Source organism: Peromyscus eremicus, chromosome 8a (assembly GCF_949786415.1).
Source record: "Peromyscus eremicus chromosome 8a, PerEre_H2_v1, whole genome shotgun sequence".
Classification (NCBI taxonomy): domain Eukaryota; kingdom Metazoa; phylum Chordata; class Mammalia; order Rodentia; family Cricetidae; genus Peromyscus; species Peromyscus eremicus.
In genome coordinates this window covers 41139638-41153146 of record NC_081423.1, presented here as the reverse complement: position 1 = coordinate 41153146, position 13509 = coordinate 41139638, and the positions used below count along the sequence as shown (strand labels likewise).

General features: G+C 49.1%; 1 protein-coding gene across 2 annotated transcripts in view; it reads left to right on the top strand.

Moving 5' to 3' along the window:
* The window catches only part of Faxdc2 (fatty acid hydroxylase domain containing 2), a 35176-nt gene that overhangs the window by 18645 nt on the left and 3022 nt on the right, over positions 1 to 13509 (top strand). For both annotated transcript variants that reach the window (XM_059270609.1, XM_059270610.1), the window contains 5 exons: positions 3826 to 3873; positions 6642 to 6733; positions 6828 to 6931; positions 9302 to 9423; positions 13228 to 13433. In XM_059270609.1, the coding sequence (XP_059126592.1) occupies positions 3826 to 3873; positions 6642 to 6733; positions 6828 to 6931; positions 9302 to 9423; positions 13228 to 13433 (572 nt within the window). The remainder of the gene's footprint in view (positions 1 to 3825; positions 3874 to 6641; positions 6734 to 6827; positions 6932 to 9301; positions 9424 to 13227; positions 13434 to 13509) is intronic.

Here is a 13509-nt window from a genome sequence, read left to right as displayed (position 1 = left end):
CCTTTATTAATTCATCGTTGTTTTTAAAAGATTTGTTTTTGCTGGGCGGTATTGGTACAAGCCTTTAATCTCAGCACTCGGGATGCACAGGTAGGCAGATCTCTGAGTTCGAGGCCAACCTGGTCTACAGAGCAAGTTCCAGGACAGGTTCCAAAGCTACACAGAGAAACCCTGTCTCAGAAAAAAAAAAAAAAAAAAAAAAAGATTTGTTTTTACTTTTAATTACTTGTTTGTATGTGGGTATGCATGTACACAGGTGTAGGAACAATCAGAAAAGGGCACTGGATCCTCTGGAGCTGGAGTTAAGTCCCCTGTGCCAACAAACTCTCAGAACAGCTCAGCCATTTCTCCAGCCCCAGTGTTTAAGTTTTTGAGACAGCATTTTACTATGTATCCAGGCTGGCATGGAATTCACCATGGAGACCAGACTTTCCTTGACACTGACCTTCAGACTCTCAAGTGCTGGGATGACAGGTGTGCATCACCAGACTTCTAGCTTGGTCCTTCTGAAGGTGATTTTGGAAAGTATGGACTTATACATCTGAACCTTCAGGTTCATACCTCCAGAATTTGCCACAGTGCTGTCCACAGTGAGTTCTTCACAAAAGCTTCTAGAAGGTGTGGACGAACTCTGGAAGGTCAAAGGCCATATCACACAGGCTCTTGGTGAAGACAGTGGTGCTGATGAGATGGGAAGGATGCAGGGAGAAGACTATGACTTGTAAGGGAGGTTCCCTGTGTGGTGCTGCAGCAAGAGTTCTGGACGCTTAGGAACAAACACTCCAGAAATACTCCTGCCTGCTCCCAAGTGAGAGGGCCAGCCTGACCATGATGGTCACCTGGTACTGCCTGACAGCACAAGAGAGAAACCATGAGCCATGGCTATGCTGACAGCAGCCATTCTACAGACTTCTGGATACCCCCATCCACCAACTTGAAGTGCTTGTTTGGACGTTTGGCTCCTTGTCACCAACAAGATGGTCATCGGGCTCAGACTAAAGTCCCCACACTCCTGCCTCCCTGGGATTCACGCACCATACTTTTTCAGATCCCCAGACAGCAAGCAAACTATGGATCTAGGAAGGACTTACCTTACTCAGGGTCCTGGTGGGTGTGAAGGGAGTTTCTCTGACCTCCCTGTTCACTTGGGGAAATGGAACAGATCAGGGTGGAATCACAGAGCCTTCTCGGGTCAACAAGGCAAAAAGAGCAAGCAGTGATTTAAAAGAAAGTGCCTGGGCCTGGGTTATGGTTCAGATGGAGAGTGCTCACCTAGCATGCATGATACCCTGGGTTTGACCCCAGCACTGTACAACTAGGGGTGGAGACTTCTGCCTGTAATCCCAGCACATGGGTGATGAAGGCAGGAGGAAGTTCCAAGTCGAGTTAAATGCTGGCTTGGGCTACTAAAGCCTTCCCTCAAAATATTATGCTTCATAATCCCTTTCTAAGCCAGTTTACTGATGTAATGGCCAGATGCATCGACCTCAGGTTTGGACCAAGGCTTCAGTCCTGGAGTGTTCACTGGAAAGGGTCCCCAAGGCTTCCTTGTGGTATAGATATGACCCTGTCAGGTCCTAGTACCATCTCCCTCATCCCTGCCTGGCACCTCCAGGAAAGAGCTCCCCAAGGGGCAGGGGATAAACAGGCCCAGGAGCCTACCCCACACCAAGCATCCTCATTTCCACAGGTCTAGGATCCTTCCCTGTAGTAGGACAGGCCCGTAGCGTCAGGAAATTGGCTCAGACCAGTAGCCAAGGCATGTACACAATGTACTCCTTAAGAGCCAACCTGGAGTCTGCCTGAGGGCCTAGCCACAGGAGCTGTCAGAGTTCCTGATCATGCCCAGCCAATGGGGAATGACAACACAGACTGGGTGCTGGGAGGAGGGTACATAAGGCCTACTTTGTTATTGAAAAACTGAGTTGTTTATTACCTTTTTTTTTTTTTTTTTTTTTTTGGTTTTTTCGAGACAGGGTTTCTCTGTGTAGCTTTGCGCCTTTCCTGGGGCTCACTTGGTAGTCCAGGCTGGCCTCGAACTCACAGAGATCCGCCTGGCTCTGCCTCCCGAGTGCTGGGATTAAAGGCGTGCGCTGTTTATTACCTTTCAATGGACTCCCCATGTCTGTGCTGTTGACACTGTGCCTTCTCACCCCCTCCCCTGAGGGAGCCTTTAAATCCAAGCACACTTCCCCCTTGTCCTACCTTGGGCTAGGAGACCTAAATCCCTGAAGCTGGGTATGGCCCCAGGCAACAGGGTGGGCCCTGGGATGATGGTGACCTATTCCTCTGGGCTGGTCTGCTGGCCTTGTGAATCAGACCATGCTGGGAGTGCCTACCAGGGACCAAGAGAAATTGCTACCTAGTTTTCAGTGACAGTTTCTGTATGTCTGCAAGTGTGTGTGTGTGTGTGTGTGTGTGTGTGTGTGTGTGTGTGTGTGTATGTATGTATGAGTGAGTAGTCCACAGGTGAAGTTGGGTGTCTTCCTCAATCGCTCTTCACCTCATTAATACTATGTAGTCTGGCTGCCTCCCAACACTGTAACTAAAAATTAAAGGCATACACCACCATGCCAGACTATCCACCTTAACTTTTGAAGCAGGATCTCTCATTGAACATGGAGTGTTCTGATTCAGCTAGCCTAACTGGCCGGTCAATGAGCCCAAGGGTCCCTTTGTCCTTGACACCCCAGCATTGAGATGACAACTGTGTCCCACTACACCTGGATCCCATCAAACATCCTTACTCTGAACTCCTGTCCTCCTGACTGCTGAGTGCTGGGAATACAGGCACTCATGCATCATCCTGTCTGCTGTTGGGGTCGGAACCAGGAGCTTCCTGAATGCTGCACACCAGCTCCAGTCACTAAGCCACACCCCCAGCCCTGTGTTGCATTTTTACAGCAGCTGTCCCTAACCAGTGTGAGGTGACAGCTCATTGTCCTTTACAGGTAGTGAAACTGAGTATCTTACCATGAACTTATTAAAGCTCTGTCATAAAACAAACAGGCTATTCACTAGCCAGGCCAGGGGCAAATCGAGGCAGGCACTAGACCCCGAGGGCTCTCAGCATGCCCCAGCTGTCCCCAGGCTGACTCCTCCCAGAGAACTGTGGCTCCAAGTCAACAATTGAGAACGCAGTACACTCCTAATTCAATAGAATAAAACAACCAAGAAGTACAGTAAAGGGGAAGGGCATCGCTGGAGAAACGGCTCAGTCAGGAAGAGTGCTCCTCACTTTCAGAGGACCCAGTTCAGGCCCCAGAGTCACATTCATTGTCCCACAATGACCTGTAGCTCCACCTCCAGTCACTCTGTGAGATGCCCTCTTCAGGCTTCACAGGGACCTGACCTCACGTGCAATACCCACAACTCACAAAAACACCTGCACATAATCTTTTTTAAGGATGTAAGTGTATGATTGCCTTGCCTGCATGTAAGTAGCCTGATGCCTAAGGAGGCCAAAGAGGGCATCAGATCTCCTGGAACTGGAGTTACAGATGGTTTTGAACCATCCTGGGGGTGTTAGGAACTGAACCTGGGTCCTCACAAGAGCAACCAGGGCTCTCAACTGCTGAGCCATCTCTCCAGCCCCCACAGTCAGTTTTGTATGAAGCTCTGCCTTCAGTGTTGGAAGAGCTCACAGTCCCTGTCTTTGCTCCTCCCAACACTCGTTCTTTCTGGCATTTTTCTTAGCTCTTTACTGTTCATTTCCCCAGTATAAGTTTTAGGATCAGTTTGTCTGGTACCAGCCTTGTCCTCCTTCACTGTCCCCTCCTCAGTGGCATGTGGCAGGGACTCCAAAACCTGTACTTTGTCTTCCAGATGAGAGGAGACATGGAAAGCCCAAGACATCATGGGAAGTCCAACCAGGTAAGTACCTGCTCTCCCACTGTGCTGGGTAAGGGTAGCCCCTCCCTGGGGGCTCCATAGTCTCCTGTTCCATTTTGCTGCCTACATAGTCCTGGCTGTCCTGGAATTTCTATGTAGACCAGGTTGGCCTCAAACTCAGAAATGCACCAGCCTCTGGCTCCTGAGTGTGGGGATGAAAGATGTGTGCCACCAGCGCCTGGCTCTGTTATGTTTCCTATACAGTCCAAGGCTTTAGGGTTGGCTGCTCCAAGGTGATATTCTCATTTTAGTGACCAGGCACAGAGCACCAGGCTCCAAACCCCTTTAAGACAACACATGGTACTCGGTTGTGTGTGTGTGTGTGTGTGTGTGTGTGTGTGTGTGTGTGTGTGTGAGAGAGAGAGAGAGAGAGAGAGAGAGAGAGAGAGAGAGAGAGAGAGAGCTGGAAAGTCCATAACCTTCTACATTGACCTTCTGCTCTCTGCCTCAGCCCTGAGCTTTGGAACTGGTCATTTCTTCAACTGCTGTAGAGACAATAAAGCTGCCATGCACTGAGAGGTGGAGGGACATCCTTTGACCGGGCTCACCTCTACACTGCATGTCCCTGTACTCCAAGGGGACCATTGTCCTTTATCTGGCCTGCTGCAGAGCTCAGGAAACCCACCACAGCAATCCTGCACTTGAAATTCACCCTTTCTTTTTATTTTTTTGTAATTTTAAAACAGGATTTATTTTATTGTATGTGTCTGAGTATGTACCACCAGACCCAGCTCTGAAATTCAACTTTTCATTGACTAATGCAGTTTATTGAATCCAAGAGCTTTAGAATCCCCAAACTGACTGGGCAGTGTTGGTGAATGCCTTTAATTCTAGCACTCAGAAAGCAAGGGAGGCAGATCTCTGTGAGTTTGAGATCAGCCTGATCTGCAGAGCAAGTTTTAGGACAGCCAGAGCTACACAGAGAAACTGTCGCAAAAAACAAAAAGCAAAAACAAACAAACAAACAAAAAAAGAATCCCCAACAGTGGTCATACCTTTAATCCCAGCACTTGGGAAGCAGAAGCAGGCAAGCAGGCAGATCTCTGTAAGTTCAAGGCCAGCTGGGTTCACATACGGAGTTCTAGAACAGAATAATGAGAACCTGTCTTCAAACAAACAAACAAACAAAAAACAAACAAACAAACAGCCAAACACACAAACAAACACAAAATCCTGTAACAGTCCAGAAAGTCACTGAATTGTCCCAGAACACTAAAAGGGATTCACTGGGACAGCCCAAAAAGCTTGTCAAAGTTAGAGTGATTTGTGTCAGAAAAGAAGTTCTTGGGCTGGGGAGATGACTTGGTCAGTAAGGTACTTGCATGTAAGCATGAGGACCTGAGTTCAATCCCCAGAAGGGATGTAAAGGCAGGGTACCACAGTATGTAATTGTAATCCCAGGCCTGGGGAGGAAAACACAGCCTGAGACCTTGGGCTTGCTGGCCAGCCAACCAAGCCTCATCAGTGAGCTTCAGGTCCCAGTTAGAGATTCTGTTGCAAAAGACAAGGTGGGTAGGCCTGAGGATCAACACCCAGGGATGGCATCTGGCATGTGCACACACACACACACACACACACACACACACACAAAGTACAAGTTGTGATTGGTCTGGGGCAATCCAATCTAGACAGAGGGCAGGTAGAGAAAGAGACTTAAGAGTAGGAAAAGAGAGACAAGAGAGTGCATTCCTGAGGCTGTGCCCTAATGTGTACCTTCACTGGCTGTGAAAAGGACTTTTTATCTTTTGATGGAGGGTAGAATGGACAGGGCTGAGAGCTGACTTGAAGATTCAGGTTTCTGGGAATGGACCAATGAAACCATATGGCCCTCAGGTCTTGAGTCTGGAAGAAAGTAGTGTCCTCTCAGGTCAGCTCCATGAAAGTTCCGTGCCTGTCCTAGTCATTAGCTGGAGTGAGCCCAGGTGTCCACATCACAGGGACCCTACATCCAGTATGTCCTATGTTTTTGTTGTTTTTTGAGACAGGGTGTCTCTGTGTAGCCCTGGATGTCCTGGAACTCACTTTGTAGACCAGACTGGCCTCCACCTCAGAGATCTGCTTGCCTCTGCCTCCCAAGTGCTGGATATAAAGGTGTGCTCCACCACTGCCCTGCTAATTATGTCCTCTGAAGGACTACAAGCAGAGCACAGCAGGCTGAGGAAGAGTGTGCTGTGACATTTGTCATCCATGTCTACAGTCAAGGGATGTGGGTGTCACCCAGGGACAGGCCTGGGACCCTGCTACTTGGTCTTCATGCCTTCTATGACCTCTAGTTTAGAATGTTTTGGAGATTGTGTAAGGGCCATCATCCAGTGGTTGTCAGTGGACTTTTTGAGACAGGGTTTCAAGCAGCCCAGGCTGACATTGAATTCTTCATCTCCCTGTGCTCACCTCCCCAGAGCTGGGATTACAGTTGTGTGCCACCATACTTGCCTGTAATTGTGACCATTGAAAAAGAGACTCCAGGACACACTGAGTGACTCTTTACCTTTGCCATGAGGTCTGATGACATACACATGGCACAGCTGTTCAATGCCTTTTCCATCCAGAATGGGCGGCAACATTGCTCAACAGTATCTTGGAGTTGGGGCAATCCTCTTCCCTCCCCCAGTCTAGAGTCCTGGTTTTCACAAACACACCCAGACACAGCCAAGAGCCCTTGGTAGGGAAGGACCTTCCACAGACAGGGAAAGGTCATCCACCTGCTCACAGCAGGAGCCTGATCAGCCTGACACCCTCACCTCCTGCAGGAGGGACACATCTGGGGCTCCATGAGGAGGACGGCTCTCATCCTGGGCTCTGGGCTGCTCTTGTCTGTAGCCTTCTGGAACTCAGTCACATGGTAAGTGTGCCCCAGACCTTTGGGGTGGAGGCAGGGCATGAAAGAGCTCGCTTCCAAGTCTGCTCGCAAACATGTAAATGCTTTTCCCTCCAAGGCATCTTCAGAGGTTTTGGGGTGCTTCTGGCTACTTTTGGCAGACCCAGTGGGAAAAACTGCTGTCTACATTTGAAGGCAATGAGTGGATGCTGTTCCTTATAGGTGAGCATTGAGGCTGAGGGCTGTGTGTTGGGCTGCACACTTGTTCTTTCCCCATACTAGTTCATTATCATTTATTGTTGTCGTTTTATTATCATTATTATATTTAGTTCATGTGCCCGTGAAGGAGGCATGAGCATGCCAGAGCAGGCATGTGGAGGTCAGAGGACAATTGCAGAAGTTGGTTCTTGCCTTCTACCATGTGGTACTGGGAACTGAACTCAGGTTTCAAGCTTGCTGCAAATGCCTTTACCTGTTTGTGACTTCAATCTGCTGTTTGTTCTGGGTTTTGAGACAGGGTCTCATTATGTAGTCCTGGCTATCCTGGAACTCACAGAGATCCTCCTGCCTCTGCTTCCTGTGTTTTAGGTTTACAGCTCCACTACCTGCCCAACCAGCTGTTTTTAACCAATGTTTTTGTTGAATACTTGTAGCCATCTTGTCATGTGAGCAAGGGCTTAATATTTCAAAGTGGCAGCTCTGTTCTGTCATGTGAAGGACTTTTAGGTCATCTCCTATTCACAGAGAGTTAGGCTGCTCTAAATGTTTCCTGTGATTTAAAAAAAAAAAAAAAAATTTATTTCCTGTATGTGTCTGTGTGTATGCCTGAGTCTGTTTCCGTGCACCATGCTCATACAAGAGCTCGGAGGTCAGAAGAGGCTATTGGTTTCCCTTGGAGTTTCAAATGGTTGGGAGCCACCATGTGGGTGCTGGGAATTGAACCTGGGTCCTCTGGAAGAGCAGCCAGTGCTCTTAACTGTTGAGCCATGTCTCTCTATCCCCCAGGTATTCCTGTGATTTTTATTTTATTTTATTTTGATTTTGATCCTGACAAGGTTTCTCTGTGTAGCCCTGGCTGTCCTGGAACTCACTCTGTAGACCAGGCTGGCCTCAAACTCAGAGCTCTACATGCCTCTGCCTCCCAATGCTGGGATTATAGGGGTTCGGCCCCACTGTGCAGCTTTTCTTGTTTGTTTTAAAGATGCTGTATCAGCATTTCTATGCACAAACGTATGTGTATTTCCTTTCTGTCTCTTTCTTTTTCACTTCAGAGTCTTTCCAACTATCCTGCAGAATGGGTCTACCAGTGCTCTTCCCACACTGGCCATGTCCTTCCTACAGCCCTCCGACCCCAGACACCGTGTTTGATGGGGAAGGGAAGGGTTAAAGGAAGGAGATAGAGACAGTGAAACAGTGTCCTTGTCCCTCAGGATTCTCAATCCAGTAAGAGGTCACAGTAGTTAGATAACACTGTCATGTCCCTTGGAATACTGCCATAGGTGGGAGATTAAAGACATGAATGTGTCTTGGTCAGCATTTTCTTATTATTTATTATTGTGTGTGTGATATGGGCAGAGACATGCATATTCCACATTAGGTGTGTGAAGGTTAGAGGACAGGTCCGAAGTTACTGCTCTCTTTGCACTTTTATGTGATTTGTGGGGTGGAGTTCAGGTCATCAAGCTTGTCTAAAAAGGGCTTTACAACTAACCATCCTGCAGGCTCTATTTTTCTTCTTCTTGGCATAGGACATCCCAGATGTCTAAGAATGGGCTATATGCCTGAGGATGACCATTGAACTTCTGAGCCTCCTGTCTTCGATCAGTATTTTCTAAAAATTTCTTTTTTGGGTGTGGGGGAAGGTTTCTCTGCGTTAACAGCCTTGGCTGTCCTGAGACTCACTCTGTAGAGCAGGCTGGCCTCAAACTCACAGATATATGCCTGCTTCTGCCTCCCAAGTCCTGGGATTAAAGGCCTGCACCACCAAGGTCCCCCTTCTAAAATATTTATGGAGTGTCAGCACTGGGAATAATAGACCAGGTGGCCAAACTGTTTCACCATCCATAAGGAACACTGCTCTGAGCAAAATGAAATGTCATCAGTAACTGTGCTTAGAGGGTACAGCAGCAACACTTATCCCAGCAGGCAGCTGAGGCCGGAGGACTGCCATGAATTTGGGGTCTGTCTCGACTATACAGTGAGTTTCAAAGCAGCCTAGGACAGAGTGAGACCCTGCCTCAACACAAGTCAAACAAAACAAAACAAAACCCAAAACCCCAGGTGTGGTGAGACACACCTTTAATGTCAGCATTTGAGAGGCCAAGCCAGGGTTAAATGAGTTCAAGGCCAGCCTGGACTACACAGAGAGACCCTGTAACAAACACACACACAGGGGAGAGTTGAACACACATAGTCAGACAGACAGACAAGACAGAACAAATACAGACATTTAGTGACTTTTCCAGGTTCCATGGCTAGGACACAAGCAGTGTGTCACCAGGCAGGGACAGATCCATGCAGGTGTTCAGTCACTTCCTAGTGAGCTACTGTGGTACCCAGGGCTGCTCTAAGTCCCTCTGCTCTCTGCCTCAGGTGCTGCCCTGGTGCCTGGGCTCTGCTTCTGGGGCTTCAATGGCCTCCTGCTGGTGGTGGACACAACAGGGAAACCCACCTTCATCTCCCGTTACCGCATCCAACTGGGCAAGAACGAGCCGGTGAGTGTCACTGCAGCTGTTAGTTCTGGGGATGCAGGGACCAGAGTCAGGGCAAGAAGATGACTTACCTTCCAGGTGACCTGATCCAGCTTAGAGAGAAGGGAGCATGTGTGTGAGTGTGTGTGTGTGTGTGTATACTTAGTTGGTAGAGTGCTTGTCTAGCCTGAAAGAAATCCTGGGTTCCACCTCCAAAGCACATATGCCATGTGAGGGTGTGCAGCTATAATTCAAGAATTCAGGGAAGTAGAGGCAGAAAGATTAGAAGTTTAAGGTCATCCTTGGCTACATGAGAAGTTTGAATGTACCTAGGGCTACATGAGACCCTGTCTAAAAGAAAAGGTCAGTGAGATGGTTCAGCAAGTAAGGTCATCTGCTGCCAAGCCCGAAGACCTGAGTTTGATCCCTGGAACCCACACAGAGGAAGAAGAAAAACTTCATTTATTCTGACCTTCAGGTGCTCATCAGGGCACAGAGACACCTATACACACACACACACACACACACACACCAATGAAAAAACAAAATGAAAAGGCCAATCAGCCACTGGCCAGTCTAGATCAATATCTTGGTCTCCTTATTCCCAGCACAGGATGCCTCATGACACTGTGCTTAGCGTATTAGGGAAAGAAATGACTGCCTCAGCCTGGCCTGGGCTGTCTCAGAGACTCCAGCAGCACTTTACCCATGGCACTGAGACCATGGATCTGAAACCAGACATCCACTGCCCCAAGGGAGGAAACTTCACTGTGGCAGATGGTGGTGCAGACCGTGGATGAATGAGGTAGTCATTTTAGCAAAACCCTATTCATTTATTTATTTTTGTTAAGACAGGATCTCTCTATGTAGTTCTGCCTGTCCTGGAACTCACTATGTAGACCAGCCTGGCCTTGAATTCTCAGAGATCCACCTGCCTCTGCCTCCCAGGTGCTGATATCAAAGACATGCGCCACTATCATCCAAGGCAGCCAGCAGTGTGAGCTGTCAAGACAACCACAGGAAGGCAGGAACAGCTCCAGCTTCTTAGCAGCTGCACTTGCTCACTGTAGGGGCTGAATCACCACACTGCAGTCTGGCCCTGCCTTCCTGCTGCTTTGACAACCTGCAGACAACCTTCCCTTACACAACCCTGCAGAGGTTCATTAGGAAAACAAGCTGTTCCCTCAGCCCCACCCAACTCTCCTGGCAATTGGCTCTTAACCTGCCCAGGTGCCCGATGAGTCACCTCTGCTCTCAAGGAGTCTGCCCAGCCTGACACTGAAGGCAGTAGGGTGGAAAGGAGTCCTGGTGGAGCCCTCTGAAATGGTCCCCTCCTGAGAGGACAGCTGCCAGAGAGCTGGGAGGCTCCCTCCAGCTCCCCCTGGCAGAACAGCCTGGAAGTCTTGGTGTCAGTATTTGGCCTGTAAGACCCTTTCATCTGCAGACCTTCTGTCCCTGAGCAGCCACCATGACTAAATGCCTTCATCTTCAGGCTGAGCACTGTGGGAACTGTCATGTTTCAGATGAAGCTTTGCCATGGACCCTGGGTATCACATGACATAGACTAGAACATCCTTTCTTCCCTTCTCCCAACCCAAACAGGGTCTCATTGGCCCAAGCTGGGCTCCACCTTCCTATATAGTTGAGGATGACCTTGAACTCCTATCTTCCTTCCTCCACCTCATTGGGCTATGCTGCTGAGGATCAATCCCAGGGCTCCAAGGACACCAAGAAGGCCCTCTACCCACTGAGCCATGTCCCAGCCCCACCCTGGGCCCTTCCAGCTCTAGGGCCCCTACAGATCCTCAGCAGTCTACAGCTCTAAATATCATGTGCCACCTGGAAACCTTTCTGTATGCAGTGACTAGAGAGCAGTAGGCAGTGTGGGGCTTCTCCCAGAGGCCAAGGTCTAGAGGTGAGGGACCCGTTCAAGTTTCAGCTTTCCAGGCCGCAGAGGCAGAGCTCAACCCATGAAACTCCAAGTCCAGCACCCCTATGCTTCAGACTTTCTGAGGACACATCAGAAGGAGCCTGGGACCATCTAGTCCCTGGCTAGCTGTGGGAGGTGCTGACTTTTGAAGGATCCTAGGAACAGCTGCAGTGGGAGCTGATGGAGCAGGCATTCCTAGCATCCTAGCCTGCCCACACAGACACTCTCCCATCTCCTCCTTCCTAACCTGGCTCCTGCTGCACCAAGGGAAGGAAAGCCCCATAACCAGCTCCAACAGCACTGGGTCTCATGCTGTGTTCTGGGTTGTGCCTGCCAGTCTCCTGGCTCCTGTCCTTTTTGATCCAGGAAATGGCTCTGCATGCTTCCCTCTTCCTTACTATTCTGTCTCTTTCCCAACCCAGCTAATTTCTCTTTGCATTGTCACGTAAATGCTTTACTTTTGTCATCTCTAAAAAGGAAAACACAAACCTTGGCTGGGTGTGATGGCATACAGCTGGAATGGTGGCATCTGAGAGGGAGGTAGGAGGAGAGATCAGGAGTTCAAGACCAGCTTTCCCTACATCAGACTGTTTCAATACGTTAAAAAATGTGTATGTGTGCTTTGTCTGCATGTATGTCTGTGTACCACACTTATAGAGCACCCAGAGTCCAGAAGAAGATACCAGAGTGACAGTCGGGAGCCACCATATGCATGCTGGGAATCTCACTGGGTGCTCTGTAAAAACAGCCAGTGCTGGTAATCAGTCATCTCTCCAGCAGCCAAGACTATTTCCAAAACCAAAACCAGCCCCTGGCCCCACTTAACCCAAGTCAACACCGCCTCCTGTTATGCTTCCCCGTGAGGCCCAGCTCTCTACAGAGCCAACTATGCACTCAGCTGTCTACACTGTCTCAGAGTCCTCTATGCACTCAGCTGTCTACACTGTCTCAGAGTCCTCTATGCACTCAGCTGACTACACTGTCTCAGAGTCCTCTATGCACCTTCTCAGAGCTGTCTATGTAGCCTCTCAGAACGGGCTATGCAGTCTCTGACCTTCCTCTTGGCTGTCTTTTCCCAAGCATTTAATAGTAAGGAAGTTGTAAACATAGAGAAATGTAGGAAAAATATAGGAGACTCATCCACACACCATTTCAGATTCAACCATTTACTCTATAACTTTTTCCTAAACTGTTCCAAGTTTGAGACACTGGGTGATTACTATTGTTTCTAGTCTCTTTCTGCTGACTCCTCCATCCTGTTTCTCTAGTCCTAATTCTCAGATACCCAGGGGTATCATGCAGCCACCAGGGCACCTGGTGGAGGCTGACAGTTCTTAGGCAATGCAAAGTGACCATTTAGCCTTTTCTCCTGGGACTAGTGTGTCATCTGCTCAGCATCTCTGGATTGGCCACAAGCAGAGCTGAGATGGGGGACCTGGCCATGCTGGCCTCACACCTATCCAGATGCCTTGTTCCCTTTATGTGGCTAGGACTGTCTAGCCTGCTCTGAGGTCAGAGACCTCTGCCTTGTTCCCTTTATGTGGCTAGGACTGTCTAGCCTGCTCTGAGGTCAGAGACCTCTTCTGAAATCCTTCATCAAGATGGCTAAGCCAATCATCACTGCTTATCTGTTCCTATGCGTTTAACTGGTACTTGTTTCATTGTCCTTGTAGAGCACTGGGTGTTCTGTAGGCCAGAACTCAGTAGTGACAGACCCTGGCCCACAGGGCCTATGCTCTGGTGATGAATTCTCCAGGACAGGCAAGGACTGTACAACTCACCATGGCCAACCCCAGACTGTGGCCTACCCCAGCCAATCCCAGAAGCCCACCCTGAGCAGGTCAGGTAGAGACCTACTTCACATGTCCCCTTTCTCCATTCCTTCTGTCTCCCGGCAGGTGGACCCTGTAAAACTGCGTCAGTCTGTCCGCACAGTTGTTTTCAACCAGACTATGATCTCTCTTCCCATGCTGGTCATCTTCTACCCTTTCTTCAAGTGGAGGGGAGACCCCTGCAGCCGAGAGCTGCCCACCTTCCACTGGTTCCTCGTGGAGCTGGCCCTTTTCACCCTCGCAGAGGAAATCTTCTTCTACTACGCACACCGGTGAGTTCTCTACATACACACAGCTGGATTCACCCTGGGACAGCTCCCTGGTCAGCAGAGGCCACTGAATGTCTCT